A 16,386-nucleotide genomic window follows, 5' to 3' on the forward strand; every position below is an offset into this window, starting at 1 on the left:
ACAGCTCTGTAGGGCCTTCGCTGTGTTGCATGCTGGGTAATGGCTCCACCTTAGTGTCCGGCTGTAGTTTCTCTCATGCATGTTAATGATTGAATTTCATCCGGGAGACTTTTTCCGCTTGTGTTTTCGTTTTTTTGGTTTATTTCCTGCCACTATGAGACATATTGCAGGGATTTGTGTGTGTAACATACGTGGGTATTTTGAGTCACAGTCTCCATTTCTCTAATTTCTCTCATTACTCCCACTTGTCTCAGTATCAAGGCCGTGCTCTCCTGCTCCCAGACCATATGAGGGCAGTTACAGGCCATCCTGTATTAACTAACAAGCACCCCCCCTCCCCTTCTCCCACAATTCTCCTCTTCCTCACATAACACACCAGATACCTTTTAGCCCCTGCACTCCCAACACACACACACACACACACACACACACACACACACACACACACACACACACACACACACACACACACACACCTGCCCCAGCAGTGGTGGATGGCAGCCAGGTGCCAGTCAATTGGCTCTTTGCCCAGAAATGACTGGCACAGACCTTGACATGTGTGTGGGTGGAGCTGCAGAGGGGCTGGTGTGTGTGTGGGGGAGGTCTGGCCTCCTCTTGGCATAGGACACATGCCCCACATGCCAGGAATGAGTCAAGCCACTGGGGCTGCATGGTGGCAGCTCATTTTGAATACCCTGCGTTACACACATGCCTGTGTGTATGTGTGTGTGTGTGTGTGTGTGTGTGTGTGATAAGTCTCAGTGAACACACTTCCGGCACAAATGTCTTTGACACGCATTACCCGTAACAAAGTGATGATGATGAGTGTGTGTGTGTGTGTGTGTATCTATATTTATGTGGGACCCGTGCTGGTGTGAGCAGAGCAGAGTGAGACACACAGACTACTGCTTTACACTCATGTATTAGTCTTGTGTATATTAGATTTGTTGTTTTTAAAGTTTACTTTAAAGTAGCCAGGATGCTGATGTTTGGGGCAACCAGAAGGTAAGAAATGTACTTGTATCATAATGAAGGATGATAGCGATTAGAAATTCACCAGTGTCTGAGCTGTGTGAGAGGAAAGCAGAGCAGCAGTGAATACAGTGTGTATGTATGGAGTGAGAGAAATCATTTTATTGTACTGGAGATTGTCTGTTGAGGCAGAATGTGACTGTGAAGGAATGAAAACAGTAATTATCATTTTTAAGCAGGTCATGTTTTCATAGCATCAGGATTCATTATGTTGAGAAATTAGCATTGGAAAACAGGCCAGCGGGCTGAATGGTCCAATTAGGCAGGAGAGAGGGGACCGTGTGTGTCTGTGTGTGTGTGTGTGCGCTGATCAGCATTCACTCAGCTCTCTGGATGTTTCTTGGAGAGATGAAAGCGTTTCTCTATGCTTTGTGTTGATGAGCAGCTTGTGCTACCTGTGTGATTTGCACCGGCTGTGTTTGAATGGAAAAATCAATGGAGCATCATGGTGGGATGTGTTTATGTCTGACTGTATATAAAGGATGATTACTGCATAAGGAGCGTGAGCTTAATTGATGAAATCTACCCCACTTCACTCATTATCCAGTTTAAAATTTGGTATAGAAAGCCCTCAAGTGGAGTTTATTATTATGGGATTGCACTGTGGGAAGGAAGTCTTCTTTAATGAGACATTGTGTAAACGTGAGAGTTGCTTTTTTGTTTTGAGTGGAATTCAGCTCTTTGTTGAAGAAACGCCTGTGCTAAACAGCTGAACTGAATATTTACTGTCTGTGTCTACAGTACCAGGGAGCACGTGACCCCGGAGATGAACAAGCTTCGTCAGAGCCTGAGGAGGAAGAAGCCCACGTACGTCCCAGAGGCCAGCAGACCGCATCAGTGGCAGGCTGACGAAGAGGCCGTACGCAAGGGGAAATGTAACTTTGCTGTGCGGGTAAGGAGCCGACCAAGTTTGCCATTCTCTGACTTTGTAAGATTAAAGTCAGTGTTAAATAACACACACACACTAACTATTCTACTGATAGAAATGTACATAGCCTTTGATTTGGATCTGCATCATTGTTTATGGAAGCAGATCTCTTGGACCGTCATTCAAAAATGTAATGGGAAAGTATTAACAGATTCCCATTTGTGTCTTTCGCGATGCTTTAATGTGTAAAAAGCCGTAATGTCAGACCCCATTTATAACCTTGGACAAACGTAACCTCCTTGTTTTTGTGAGGAGTTCAGAATTAAACAGTAATGTGACCCACAGCACAATAAATCAGAAGGCCACATCAAAGGGCCACTGAAAGCTTTCTGAGTTCCAGCCCATAGAGTCAGTACATGCATCATAACTCACATCACTATCTGCTCGGTGCCGTTTCTTAATGAATGACAGACACGCTACGCTAAAGGAGCTTCATTCAGCGCTCTATCCCTGCACAAACCTATACCTAGAGGATAAGTCACTACAATGCAGTTTATGTTGACAAAAGACAGATTTGAGGATGAAGGAGGAAAAGGTTCATGGGCAAGCTTACCTCATATGAGCTCCGCCATAGATGAGATCTGTCTGTTTTTGTATTCTAGACTGATTTGTAGATCTGTTGTAGACTTATGTTGTTGGTGCATGCCCATAGAAATGCATCCAGTAAGACAAACCCCCAACCACTGTGAAAGGTTCATTCGGTTAAGAGGAAGATTGCAGAGATTGCGCCTGAAACTATCCATTTTCACTCAGGGTGCATAATTGTGCTGCAGCAAATGAGAATAAAAGTGGGTCGATGTATTTTTTACACATTAAAACATTGTAAAGGTGTCAAATAGGATCCTTAAATTAAAACAAGAACATGCTAATTTCATTTGACAGGGAGTCAGTGAGGTCAGAGAGGACATTTGATTCGTTAGATCATTTCTAACACATTATTAATGGCCCAGTTTACAGATAACATGGCCCGTGTGCACACGTTAAATCTGCCTATCATTCAATGACAGTAAGAGACGGAGGGCAGAGAGGGAGGAACGACAATGACGCGGGGTTATAGATGAAGCCGAGCAGGAGAAATGACAGGGTGAAAGATGAGGGCAGGCAGGGGGGGACAAGAGACACACAGCGAGACATAAATTGAGAGCGAGAGAGATGCGGGATTGGGTAAGAGAGGCCAAAAGAGAGCGGGTGGGCTGAGCAGAGCTGGAGAGGGGGGAGCGGGAGGGTGAACAGGCTAATGGAAGCTGCTCTTGATTGTAATGCTGCACTGAGTTGGCAATAAGAAGAGCAGTTAAGTACACGACTCAATGGATCTACAGTGACAGACGGTCACATTAAAAGACTCCATCTCTCCTTATTGTTGCTCCACTTCCCTCCTTCTTCATTGGGGTTCTCTCTCTCTCTCTCTCTCTCTCTCTCTCTCTCTCTCTCTCTCTCTCTCTCTTTCTCTCTCTCTCTCTCTCTCTCTCTCTCTCTCTCTCTCTCTGTGTCCCATACAATATGTATCCATACATCCCTACACAGCACAGTCATGAGTCACGCAGCATGAACGCCTCTGCCTACAGCTCATACAGCACGGCGTTAAGAAAATGGAGCATTACTCAGTAGAACTGCACTCGTTTAGACCGTACAAGCCTTGAAAATGCATCTCATTTGAATAATAAGCGGTGAGAGAAGCGACTATAACACACTGGATCTTTCCCTTTGCATGCTGCTGAGTCAGCATGGTCACACACTCCCACCAAGTTCAATGAAAATCAGTTCATAACGTATTGTGTAGTTTAGTTACACTTATGTTGCAGTTAATGTATTGATTCTTGTTTATTGAGTTGTTTGCTGTTTCCCATCAGTCAACATTACTTTCTTTAGAGTGAGAGGAAGACGTCTCTGCTCCCTGCTGGTCCGAATCTATCATTGTATCAAAGCTTACATGCAGCCACACTGAGATCACATATTGATCGTATTAATCTTGGTTGAACAATTGTGCCGACCGGTAGCATGAAGCTAATGACGTACTCGGGGACACGTTGGTGCTGTGTGGTGTCGTTCATTTTGTCCTCGGTGGACAGGTAAGTTGATCTGGGGCCTAATCAACGTAAAACTTGATGGAGGATTCCCATTCAGACAGAGGACAGTGGTTGTCCCTGTCCTTTTCCTTTGGGCTTCTCACAGGAGGACAGATTTAATTGTGTCCCTGGTGGCTCTTTCATCCACCACAGAGCGTCAGACAGAGCGGCAACACACAAACTGATGTGAGGCTGAAAAGCACCTGAGTCTGGTCCGTCATTATCACTAACTGCAGCTTTAAATCACTTTAGAAGCACTTATTCACACACTGAGAGGGATCTATGAATTATTAATTTGTAGTATATCATTTTTTGGGTTTTCTTGTTTTGTTTTCTGTTTCACCTTGATTTGTACAGTGTGTTGTTACAGGAGGATCCAGAGAAACATAACAAAAGTTAAAGCCTCTCTCTCTCTCTCTCTCTCTCTCTCTCTCTCCCTGCAGTACCTAGGTTTGGTGGAGGTGGAGGAGTCGAGAGGGATGCATGTTTGTGAGGAGGCGGTCAAGAAACTAAAAGTTGTGAGTACCTCAACACACACACACACACACACACAAACCCCTCCTGAAACCTACTGTAGTATGATACAGCCAATTGTGTACACTAGTAAACACACTCCAAGGATCTACAATATTCACTGGAGCTCATTAAAGACCCAGGAGCTCATACAGCATTGTATCGACCAAAGGACTACACACACACACACCTCTCACAGGACTAAAGCTTGTTATTTCCTATAAACCTTGACTAGTTTCATCGCCTACATCGATTTTTTTATTCCACGTTACTTCTGCCTGTCTGTATGTGCGCTCTGTCTGTCCCGTCTGTGTGTCCATCTGTCTTTCTCTCTGACCGATGCTATGGCACCCAAGAGAGCAGAAAATGAGATTGTGGCCAACACACACATTTTAACGCTCACCGACACACACAGAGTTCTCCCCCCTGGGATGCTGGAATCGGACAGGGAGCGTGTGAACGGAGTGACACAGACTGGCCGGTGTCAGACAGCCACACACACACACACACACACACACACACAGACCTACACACAGTTAGCAGCGTATAGAAGACAGAGGTCTGGGTCACCTACTTCACAGTCTTCACATGAGATAGGTTGGGACTGATGTAAGAAGGATCTGGGCTGTGTGTGTGTGTGTGTGTGTGTGTGTGTGTGTGTGTGTGTGGGGGGGGGGGGGGAGCATCATTGTCTGAATCCCGACACAGAAAGAGACTGAAAAGATGGAGCACACACCTGCGTCTGGCACGTTCCCAGCATTCATAACCTCACCATGTTTTCCCTTCATCGACTTTTCTCTTTCATCCCTCTGCACTTCTTTCCCTCCTCTCTTACAGCTCTGCATCTCATTCCCTGGCTCCACTCCCTCCTCTTCCCCAAAACATAATATCTGATCCGTCCCTCGCTCTCTCTCTCTCTCTCTTTTTCCCCTCTTCATAGCCATTCTCTCCTTCTTCCCGTCTCTTTCGCTCAATGGGATTATGCAAAAATCGAGGCTCTTTATTGCTCCGCTATGCTTTTCAGAGGCCTTTCCTGTGGTGCTTTGGCTTTCTTGCTTGCTTCGTCACACACACACACACTCTCCACTGCTTTTTCAGCTTGTGTATTTTTAGCCCCGGCCCATGTTGAGTGTGTTATTAGCTCTGCCTGGTGCCCTCCTCTGGTGGAGAAATCATTCTTTGGGCCAGCTGGCACAGATTTGTGCTTCTTGCCCGCCTCTCCCATCTCAGCCTGTCACTGCTGCCCATCTGCTGAAATGATCTAAGGCGCTGCTGTCTGTAGCGGCAAAAGTGACTTTACAAGCAAGGTCGTGGAGGAGTGACTCATGAGACGGGGAAATGATTGAGATCCGTGCAAGGATATTCAATGTTTTTTGGTTGGTTGCCCTGTTACACTCCAAATCATAAATCTCTCTCTCTCTCTCTCTCTCTCCCTCTCTCTCTCTCCCTCTCCCCCTCTCTCTCTCTCTCTCTCTCTCTCTCTCTCTCTCTCTCTCTCTCTCTCTCTCTCTCTCTCTCCTTTGCTCTCTCTCCTTCTCCAGAGTGGAAAGAAGACAGTCAAAGCAGTGTTGTGGGTTTCGGCCGACGGACTCAGGGTGGTGGATGACAAAACTAAGGTAAGAGGATCAATTCTCCGCCCACCTTAAGGCTGACAGGGCTGTCTAGTTTGGGCCCCTGTGTGTGTGTGTCTGTGTGTGAGCGTCACTGTTGTTCCTGAAGGTGCTTGATGGGGATAGGGAAGACCTATCTCTCTTTCTCTCTTTCTCTCTTTCCTTCTTCCACGCACGCACACACACACACACACACACACACACACACACACACACACACACACACTTGAGTCATGTCTGGCGGCTGGAGAGGCCTCCTACAGTGAGTGTTGCTTGCTGTGGATCCATTGAGAGCCGAGTAGAATAAAAGGGGAGCAGAGAACAGAGGAGAGCCTAATGGAGCCCTTTTCTCCTCTGCTCTGTCTCTCTCTCTTTCTCTCTCTCTCTCTCTCTCTCCCTCTCCTTTTTGTTTGTAGACCTCACACAAATGACCTCACCTCTCCCAGTCTTCTCCCTCCACCTTCATTTCCTTCCTCTTTTCCTCAGAGTACTGAGGTTAATAAAGCCAGTCAATCTCATCTAATGAGACAGAACATGAACAAACACCACATCTTCACCTCTACATCACTTCTTCCATTTACTAGCATAGAGTAAGAATACGATTCTTGTGGCTTTTATTCAGCGAATAAACCTACAGTAAGTCGCTCGAACATTCAAGGTAAGCGTAGGCAAGGATTATGATTTGTTATTATTCATAGTGAATCTGGTTCCAGCAACTGTACAATAATCATCATTTCTCTAGACACCCAGCATTCACTCTTCATCTCCTTTCTTTCATTCTCTGCCTCTTCATCACCTTCATCATCTACAGTATATGAGTCATCAAGTGAGCCCACACACACACACACACACACACACACACACGGCCTCTGGTCACTCAGCCTCATTTCTACAGTGTGTGTGTGGGTTGTGGATTTATATTCTATAAGACTTCTTTTACTTGCAGCTCAATAGAAATAAAGAAGAAGCTTTTGTTTAGTTCCCGCTCTCTGATGCCGCATAGATGAGACACCCGGAATCACATGCGGCTGCTTGGTATTGATATGGTGACCCGATCTGAGTCACTTTTGCCCAGACACGCATGCACACACACACGCACACAAGCGTACGCACACACACACCTCGGTACCAGCGTCCCCCTTCATTCCCTAATTGGCCCACAATGAATGGACTGTTATTCTTCCACCTCTTTATCCTCACATCCCTCCTTCTTTTCTCCTTCTTTTCCCTCCTCGACCTCCCTCTTCCTTTCTCCTCATCCTACCCTTTCTTTGTTTCTGCCACACACTGGAGGAGAGGAAGGAAGTGCGTGGACGAGTGTGTGAACCCTCTTTCTCCTTCTTCCCTTTCTTCTCCCTCTCGGCTCTTGTTTTCCTGCTCTTTCTGTTTTTGTGAGTCAAAGGGCTGAGCCAGGGGCCCCTTCATGTACACAGAGAAAGAAAAGGGGCCCCTCTGAGTCTCCTCTGTAGTCACTGAGATGAGCTCAATAACCTTTTTGGAAGAGGACAGGCTAGTGGTGGAAACATCTCAGAGGTTTTTGAGTGTCATTAGTCGGTGGTGAGTTTCCTTTTGCCGCATGTGTAAATAGGTTTTCACGGGGTTAACTGAGATTGAAAGCAGTGTGTCAAGTGCAGGATGTGTGTATGAGCTCAGCATTGTGCTTGGTTCCTGTTTGTCATCAGTTAAGCTGAAGGTTAGAAAGACAAAAACTATGTCAAATGTCATCAGATGCAATCTACCTGTGAAAAGGCTTTGATTGATTTGTATTGTGTGAACTGTCATATCAGATCCCTGCTGACGCTCGCTCTCTCTCTCTCTCTCTCTCTCTCTCTCTCTCTCTCTCTCTCTTTCTCTCTCTCTCTCTCTCTCTCTCTCTCTCTCTCTCCCTCTCTCTCTCTCTCTGTGTCTCTCTCAGGACCTCATTGTGGACCAGACCATAGAGAAGGTTTCATTCTGTGCTCCTGATCGTAATTATGACAAGGCATTCTCCTACATCTGCAGAGACGGAACCACCAGACGGTGGATGTGCCACTGCTTCATGGCTCTCAAAGACTCGGTAAGGGGGGCCGGTCACCTTCCGTCTAGTCCACCATCCAAGGACTTTACCCATAATGCATTTTTCCTCAAATAAGAACTTTGTCTCTTTGCTTGGGCCCACAGTTATTTAAGCTTATTAACATTTCTCAAGTGATACTCCAACGAGTTTGTGAGACTATCGTTTTAATGGAATACTACATCAGAACTCGATGGCTGACCTTTATCCTCAGAGAGTCGTTCACATTGGTCTCTGTACATTCAGCCATATTTCATTTAGACATTATATATATTTTGTATTTATAACTGCACAGTTTCCAGTCTCTGCTGTTTGTAGCTTAGCTTGGAATAAGAGAGGCAACAAATTGTGAATAATGGCAAAATGTATTGCACAGATATGGTGGAGTGTGCTTACAGCTCCATGATGGATTTATTAACTTGCCCATGTCAAGAGAGTCCTGGCAGGATTAATAATCCGGACGGAAGAGAGCATAGCGCAGTCCTGGGGGATTATAGTAGAGGATTAGACAGAATGGTGGGAGTTATCTGTCCATCTATCTGTCTGTCTGTGTTTCTGCCTCTGTCACTCCATATCTCTGTCCCTATCTGCTGGCCTTAAACTTGTAATGATTGCCAGTGGAGGGTAAAAGAAGATAGGATTCAAGATTTGAAGATAGGGATTAATTGCAGAGAGCAAGGTGAAATGACTTCCATTTGGAACCACAATGATGGATAATGCTGGAGATTTAAGGTTGATAGCTACGATCTGATCTGTGCTGCAGATAAGCATATGAAACTCCTGCCCTGTACTCAAGCTTCTGTCTTCAGTCAGTCTGATCTCGCTCTGCAAAGACTGAAGACACATTTAGTTCAAATCCTGGTTCTTTTTCATCTTTTATTTGATTATTATCTTTTCATTTGATTATTCACCAGATTAAGTGTTGACATGTATTTTTTTTACATCACTGTTGTCCACTCCACTAGGGGGAGCGGTTGAGTCATGCAGTTGGCTGTGCCTTCGCCGCCTGTCTGGAGAGGAAGCAGCGCAGAGAGAAGGAGTGTGGCGTGACGGCCTCCTTTGACGCCAGCCGCACCTCATTTGTCCGCGAAGGCTCCTTCCGCGGCAACTCCACCTGCAACCAGCAGGGCGCCGATGACAAGGATAAAAAGAAAGGTAGCTTGATACAAATGTGTTCCTGCTCTTCAAGTGCTTCATATAAAGTTGCAGCCACGACTTCTCATATAAGTGTGTGTGTTCACTAAAGGAGAGCCAAGTGAACTCATAATGTACACCCCTACAGCTGTAATTTGACATGTGTTTGGACCATTGACCCTCTTCCTCCTCAGACCTTCAGTCTTCAGCCATCCCAGCCCTGCCACCTGGCACTGCCTCCCCACCCGAGGGTGCAGCGTCCCCTATGGAGCGTCCAGAACCTGGCGGGCCCCACGCCATCCCTCGCCGCCACGCGCCCATCGAGCAGCTGGTGCGTCAAGGCTCATTCCGGGGATTCCCAGCCCTAAGCCAGAAGAACTCTCCATTCAAGAGGCAGCTGTCGCTCCGCCTCAACGACCTGCCATCCACGCTGCAACGCAAGACGGACTTCCAGGCTAAGAACCCCGGTGAGTTGAGAAGTTCACAAATGTACACTAAACGCCAAGTTGCTGTCAAAATAAATATATTATATATAATATACATGGAGTCAGACTTAATGGGTGCCTGAAGGCGGATACAGATGCTGATCTGACAAGAATGCAGTGTTGCCTCAGGGTTTTACTTCAAGATTAAACAAAAGTCACTGAAACAGCATTTCTCAACCCTTTAGACAGTGGTTCTCAAACTTTTTCTTTCGCGCCCCCCTTTTATAGATCAGAAGTTTTTTGCGCAAGACTGGTTCCGGGTTTAATATCGTACCCCCTGTAATTCCCCCTGAAACCTCTGGTTACAGAGGAGTTACAAGGGGCGCCAGACACGCTGGTTATTTCGGAAGTTGGTCCCGGTGGCCGGAAATAATCTAAAAGCAAAAACGTGTTGTCCGTTCCCGGCGCCCGCGCGCGCAAAACTGGTTCCGGGTTTAATATTGTCCCCCCTGTAACTCCCCCTGTAACCACAGGTTTCAGGGGGAGTTACAGTCACAATACCGTCCCCCCTGTAACCCCCTCTGAAACCACTGGTAACAGGGCGTCCTGGTGCCCGCGTGCGCAAAAAAAAATAGGTTCCGGGTTTAATATCGTGTCCCCGGCAAGTGTACAGATATCCAATTAAAATGAGCAAACTGTCATTCACATGGGTTTTGTAAGTGACTCATCCATATTTGAACGTGCATTAATGTGCCTCCTCTGTGTCTAGCCTGAAAGCAGGATGAAAGTCATTATGATTTCAGAAAGATTTTGAAGGTTGAAATAACCAAATGGTCCTAATACGTCAGAAGAAATGTGATGCAGAAATGACTCATGAGGCCTCTGTTTGCTCCTTGACTCATTATGAACATGCAGATTAGAGCAGAATTTTAATTTCTCTCAGGCTTCATTGTCGTGTCAAGGATATCCTGTCGCAGAATCAATCTTCTGCCCTTTTGTATTCTTGTTTTGGTCCAGACGCAGAGTCATTCGTCAGTTTAATGCTTCTGTTCAAGGTTTTGGCTTTGCAGACCAGAAGTGGCTGTTGTGCGAATGTTATTATTAATGATGTCAGCACAAGTGTTGCTGCAGTGTGGATGAGTACACACAACTTTGACAGGCCTTGACATTTCAAAAAGAACAATTAGAAATCGCTACCCTTGATGTATGCACACACAGAAACACACCCACTCTGTGTGGTGCCGCAGTATCAGCAGTGAGTCTGGATCTCATAAGAGTTGACTGGAGGAGTTCACTGACTGGAATATTATACCACAGCATTCACCTCCCACTCAATATTTCTCATATTTGCTGCCCTGGGTTCTATCTCTCCCTCTCTTGAGAGAGACATACAGTACGAGCAGTATACATCACATTGATTTGATGCAGTTTGAATCCCAGAATCCCACATACACATTGCTATCGCTCTTCCTCTTCTCTCTCTCTCTCTCTCTCTCTCTCTCTCTCTCTCTCTCTCTCTCTCTCTCTCTCTCTCTCTCACACACACACACACACACACACACACACACACACACACTGATGCACTAACCAGTTGCAGCCAACCCCATTGCCTTCCTGCTCCCTTGTGACTCTCTGAACAATGTGTGTATTGATCTGTGTGTTCAATCAGCTGTCCCGGTTAGCCAGAGCCTTCAGCAAGCACCACCAGCCCTTAAAATTGCTACTGCACTGAGAGAAAGGAAACGCACACACATACACACACACACACACACACACACACACACACACACACACACACACACACATACACACACACACACAGGCATAGGAAATGCCTTGAGTGCCTCTGAACTCTGTGGGACATTGAAGAGGAGACAGAGAGAAAGATCAGAGGGTTGGATTCCACAGAACAAAGCAGGGAGAAATGTTTAATGTGAGACCTTACATCAGCCTCTAAGACCCTGTGCACCCTACACTGTGATTCAAGGCCCGTGGCCACACAATGGACTCAATGGGATTGAGAGGGAAGTAGCACAGCAGAGGGCTTGTACGGTGTATTGGTCAGACCACAGCAGTATGGTTTGGGTTTTGAGTCAAATATAAAGGCACTGACTTCACTTAACACCGAAGTGAAAGTCTCTGCACTTTATAAATCATCCTCACAGTGTGAAGAAAGCCCTCCAACTGTTCTCTAACAAGCAGTCTGTAATTTAAGCATCAACATTGTATCCTGATTGAATCCTTCCATCCGTCAGCGTGGATGAATTTGAAGAAAGAAAGAAAGACAGAGGCCACAATTATAGAGATTTGTACCTGCACAGTGTCTCCAGTTTCTCCTCCTCTCATTCTCTGAAGCCTTGAGCCTCAGTGTTGTGCAAGGAGAGACTGAGGGACACAGAACAGCAAAGTAGATATTGTCTATTTTTATGTGCAGTCTGTTTTAAAGGTTTAAAGCCGTACATTTAGGCACCTAATCCTCACCGGTTGGGTCAGTTACATGAGGAGACGCACATGTGGGCTTAAAAACAACACAAAATTAAAATGTATGACAATCCGCAATCTTGTTTTTTTAAGCTTTTTAGATCAGCCCCATTTTCCATCTTGAGTCTGTTAAGTCAAGTCAGGTCATCTTCATGTCTATAGCCCAGTATCACTTACAAACAAACACAAATGAATAAACATTTCCTCCCTCTTTTCTCCATTCTTCCTCTACGCTTTCCTTCCTCCTCAATTTCATCTTTTCTCCTGCTGTCTTGTCTTCTTTCCTCCTCTCCTCTTCCCCCCCCCAGACATGGACATGGACTTGGACTTGGACGATGAGGGGGACATCAACGCTCTATGCAGCCAGATCAACAACTCCTTCACTAACCCGTCAGAGGAGCTCTTCCCCCACGCCTCCTCTGCCAACGGGCCGCCAGCCTGCACTGTCCCCCCTGCGCTCCCACCACCACCTGCTCCCCTGCAGGGTAAGACAGGAAACGTCTGATCAGATCAGCATCACTAACATTGCTCTTAGATTTCAGCAATATGATTGAATATGAAGTGTTTATTCGATATGCATTCTAGTAAGGAAACGTTCCTCTCAAACTAGAGCAGTTGCCACGTAAATACAGGGTTAAGTTGAGATATTGTGAAACAGTAGAGGTAACAGTAATGTAAATGTATAGACTGTGTAATAATAACAATAATAATAACAATTATATGATGACATGAGAATGAAATTGTATACTTTTTTAATGACAGTTTTGTAATTTCTCATTTTTAAACTCACTCTTACTCTCTGCCCTTAGCTTCTTCCCCCTGGGTGCAGGCTGACCCTCCGCTTCACTCTCCCCCCCTGGTTTCGGTGGCGATGCAGATGCAGAGTGGACACAGGCGCACCCCATCCGAGGCTGAGAGATGGCTGGAGGAAGTCTCCAAAGTTGTGAAGGCTCAGCAACAGACCCCTCCCCCGGGCCCCACCATCCCCGCTATCCCCGGTCCACCCTCCATGTCAAATCAGCCAAGCCAGGCAGCTCTATCAGCTGTCCCCGTGTCTGCTGTCTCCATGTCCCTGGGCCCCATGTCTAAACCCCTCATGTCGGGCCCCTCTGCTCTCTCAGGTCAGGCCCCGATGCCCCTCCCACCCATGACAATATCATCAGTTCCTTTAATACCAGGTCCTCCAGTGTCTGGCCCCCCTATGTCGCTCCCCTCCATGTCCATTCCCACTATGTCTGGTCCCAGCATGACTGGAGCCCCCATGATCCAGCCCTCCATCCCCGGGCCCCCGGGCTCTCTCCCAAGCTCCATGCAGCCTTTCCCCTTGGCCTTTGACACCACGCCGGCTCCTGTGGGCATGTTTGCTACCAAGCCTGTCCAACCAGCTTTCGTGCCCATGCAGACCTACATGCCAGGCCTGGCCAGCAGTATGACCTATCCCAATGCCAGCGTGCCTGTGGTGGGCATTACTCCATCACAAATGGTGGCCAATGTCTTCTGCACAGCCACAGGCTCATCTGGTGGAGGCAGCTCCATGAGCTCAGGGGGAGGAGGAGCCAAAGTGGGATCACTGGGCCATCAGCACCCTTACACAGGAGCGCCAGGTGCAGTCGTGCACACACACGCCGGAGGATTTTCCACACCACCGTTCTCTTCCACCCAGCAGTTATCAACAGCCATCAATGGTCTCCCATCACACGGCAACGCAATGGGCCTCCAGAACGGGACCCCCAACAGTGGCAGGAATGGTGGCAACAGTAGCAGTTGGCCACCAGAGGGCAGTCAGCTAACAGCCCTGGTGGCAAGCAAGGATTCCCAAGAAGCCGATCGTTTTGAGGCCAAGTGGGCGGCGCTGGAGACCAAACCAACATCTCAGCAGCCCGGGAATAAGACCACAGCTGCTACAGCCAACCCATTTTCCGACGATCTGCAAAAGACGTTTGAGATTGAGCTCTAAACCAGAATCGGAGTTAAAGCCTACGAAAAAAGGATGCTAATTCCAGCATCTCTGCATAGATTTGGGATTCAGGACTTTAAACCTGCTCTGCATCCCACCTGTGGCAGCCTGGCAAATGGCTGAAAGCTCTCATCAGAGTGAATAATGATGTTGATTGTTTTCTTTACACTCCAATGATGGATTGCTGGGCTGCCACGGGTGAATCAGGTCTCTGGCTCACTAGACTGGACACAAATGTGATGGCTGACCCCCTCCACCTCCCTCTTCCTGCTTACACTTCTCCCCTTTTTGCTTTACTTTTGCCACTGTGAGTCCCCATATGTACTGTATGTGCCACCTGAGAGCAGTGTGGGGGCACAGTTCAGTGGTTTCTTTCTTTAAAAGGGGACTCTGCTCAGATGCATTCCAATCCCCGAAGATGTTTTCGGGCGTCTGGTGGAGATTCGAAGGAGAAGCGCTGTGGATGTTTTTTGACTTGAGAACAGAAGGATGCTGATCTCAGCCAAGCACAGCAGAGGTTTGGACACTTGAGGGACTAGCTGATGATATGAGACCCAACCCTATCAACCCCAAAGGACTCACTGACCAATAGTAGAGATTTATGGCCAAAATTATTTTATTTATTGTATTTTATTTTTTACTTTTTACTTTAACAAGCGATATACGACTTAAATCAAGTTTTTAAAGCAGTATTTCAGAAGGGTGTTGCTTTCTTAAGCCCCTGTATTTATTTTTGTTGATTTTTTAAAGAGGAGGCAAACCAATAGACGGATAATGGAATTGTGGCATTGCAAAATTGCATTATGGGAAACTCAATTGCTTGTACTAAAGCAGGATGTAACAGGAATCGGAAGCCAAGCTCGAGCTGACATCGCAGCAGCATTTAATGAAGTGTATATAGAGGCATGCTTCCTCCACCTGCTCGCCCTCACGCGTAACTGCTGCTCAGCCCAGACGCATCGATATGATCGCCCGCCGAGTCCACCGTCAAGGTTGCAGCGACGTGAAGGATCACTTCAGGATACACAGCACACATGCACTCTGGACTCCTTTGACTCCATATTACTTTACCAAACTCAGCGGAAATGAACGAAATACTTTACAACACTGTGTAACTGGATGAAGAATAATTGCACTACATTCCAGCATTCATAAATCCTTTCAAGTGCTTAAACACAGGGTATAGTCATGCTGCACAGACTGTATAAGTAGGACTAGAACTGCATCATAACGAAAATAAAGTTAGAGGTGAAAAGAGAGGTGGAGCATGAGCAGATAAGGATATTTGACTGTTCCATACACACACACACACACACACACACACACACACAAGCATAATTTGAGCTGTTCCATGGGAAGAGGAAGGAAAAGGAATGATATGCTGCATGTGAGAGACTGAAGGAGAGAATGGAGTCACACCTTTCAAAGAACGAGGCGGAAGAAGGCTGAATGTGAATGAGATTAGATGTGATGGAGGGAAAAAGAGGTATAGAAGATACAAGCGAGAGGGAGATGTATGTGTGTGTGAGAGTAACCTGTACAAAAACACATTCACGGCCCACAAACTGAACGCCGTTGACCGTTTATAGTCTTTGTTTTTGTCCAACCCAGACTCAGCTGAGCCACTTTAAATTCAGCATCCTGCTAAACCTGCATCCTACACACACCCACACACACACACACACACACACACACACACACACTCAGCATATTTAAGAGACGCTGCATATTATACAGTAACAATAATCTATGTTTTTTAAGTACAGTATTTCCAGAATCGTTCCTTGCCTTGGGAATTCAATTGTATGGATACAAATTCGATTTCTTGCTCATTAAGGCGCAGATTGATCAGCCAGAAGATACATTCATGTGTCACCTCCCTAATATATGAGATCTCAGCCCCTCCCACCTTTTTTGTTTTTGTTTTTATTTATGACGAAGAATCCGCAAATCAAATCTACATCGCTCTCTCAGCCTCTCCTCTCTGTTTACCAAGCAAGTTGCTCATCAATGCTTTTATTTCAAAGCGACCATGTGTTACTCCCTCGACTCTTGTTTGCACGCCCTCCAAATTATAAATGTAGGTTAATTGTGTTCTGCGTAAAAGCAAACTAAATGACCTCATAAACTTGATTGTAAAACCATAGTTTAGCAATGGTAACAAAAACAAACCAGTGGAGTTTATTT

The 16,386-nt window shown here is 46.3% G+C and overlaps 1 protein-coding gene across 1 annotated transcript in view; it reads left to right on the forward strand.

Moving 5' to 3' along the window:
- The window catches only part of numbl (NUMB like endocytic adaptor protein), a 43,043-nt gene extending 27,071 nt beyond the window's left edge, over positions 1–15,972 (forward strand). Inside the window, exons 2-9 of the mRNA XM_076142004.1 lie at positions 1,774–1,924; positions 4,470–4,544; positions 6,081–6,155; positions 8,065–8,205; positions 9,168–9,357; positions 9,531–9,803; positions 12,545–12,727; positions 13,052–15,972. Of these exons, the coding sequence (XP_075998119.1) occupies positions 1,799–1,924; positions 4,470–4,544; positions 6,081–6,155; positions 8,065–8,205; positions 9,168–9,357; positions 9,531–9,803; positions 12,545–12,727; positions 13,052–14,199 (2,211 nt within the window). The 5' untranslated portion in view covers positions 1,774–1,798 and the 3' untranslated portion in view covers positions 14,200–15,972. The remainder of the gene's footprint in view (positions 1–1,773; positions 1,925–4,469; positions 4,545–6,080; positions 6,156–8,064; positions 8,206–9,167; positions 9,358–9,530; positions 9,804–12,544; positions 12,728–13,051) is intronic.
- Positions 15,973–16,386: the final 414 nt, after the last annotated feature.

Source organism: Genypterus blacodes, unplaced genomic scaffold (genome assembly GCF_046128005.1).
Source record: "Genypterus blacodes isolate CSIRO-AG114 ecotype Tasmania unplaced genomic scaffold, CSIRO-AGI_Gbla_v1 ptg000003l_1, whole genome shotgun sequence".
Classification (NCBI taxonomy): domain Eukaryota; kingdom Metazoa; phylum Chordata; class Actinopteri; order Ophidiiformes; family Ophidiidae; genus Genypterus; species Genypterus blacodes.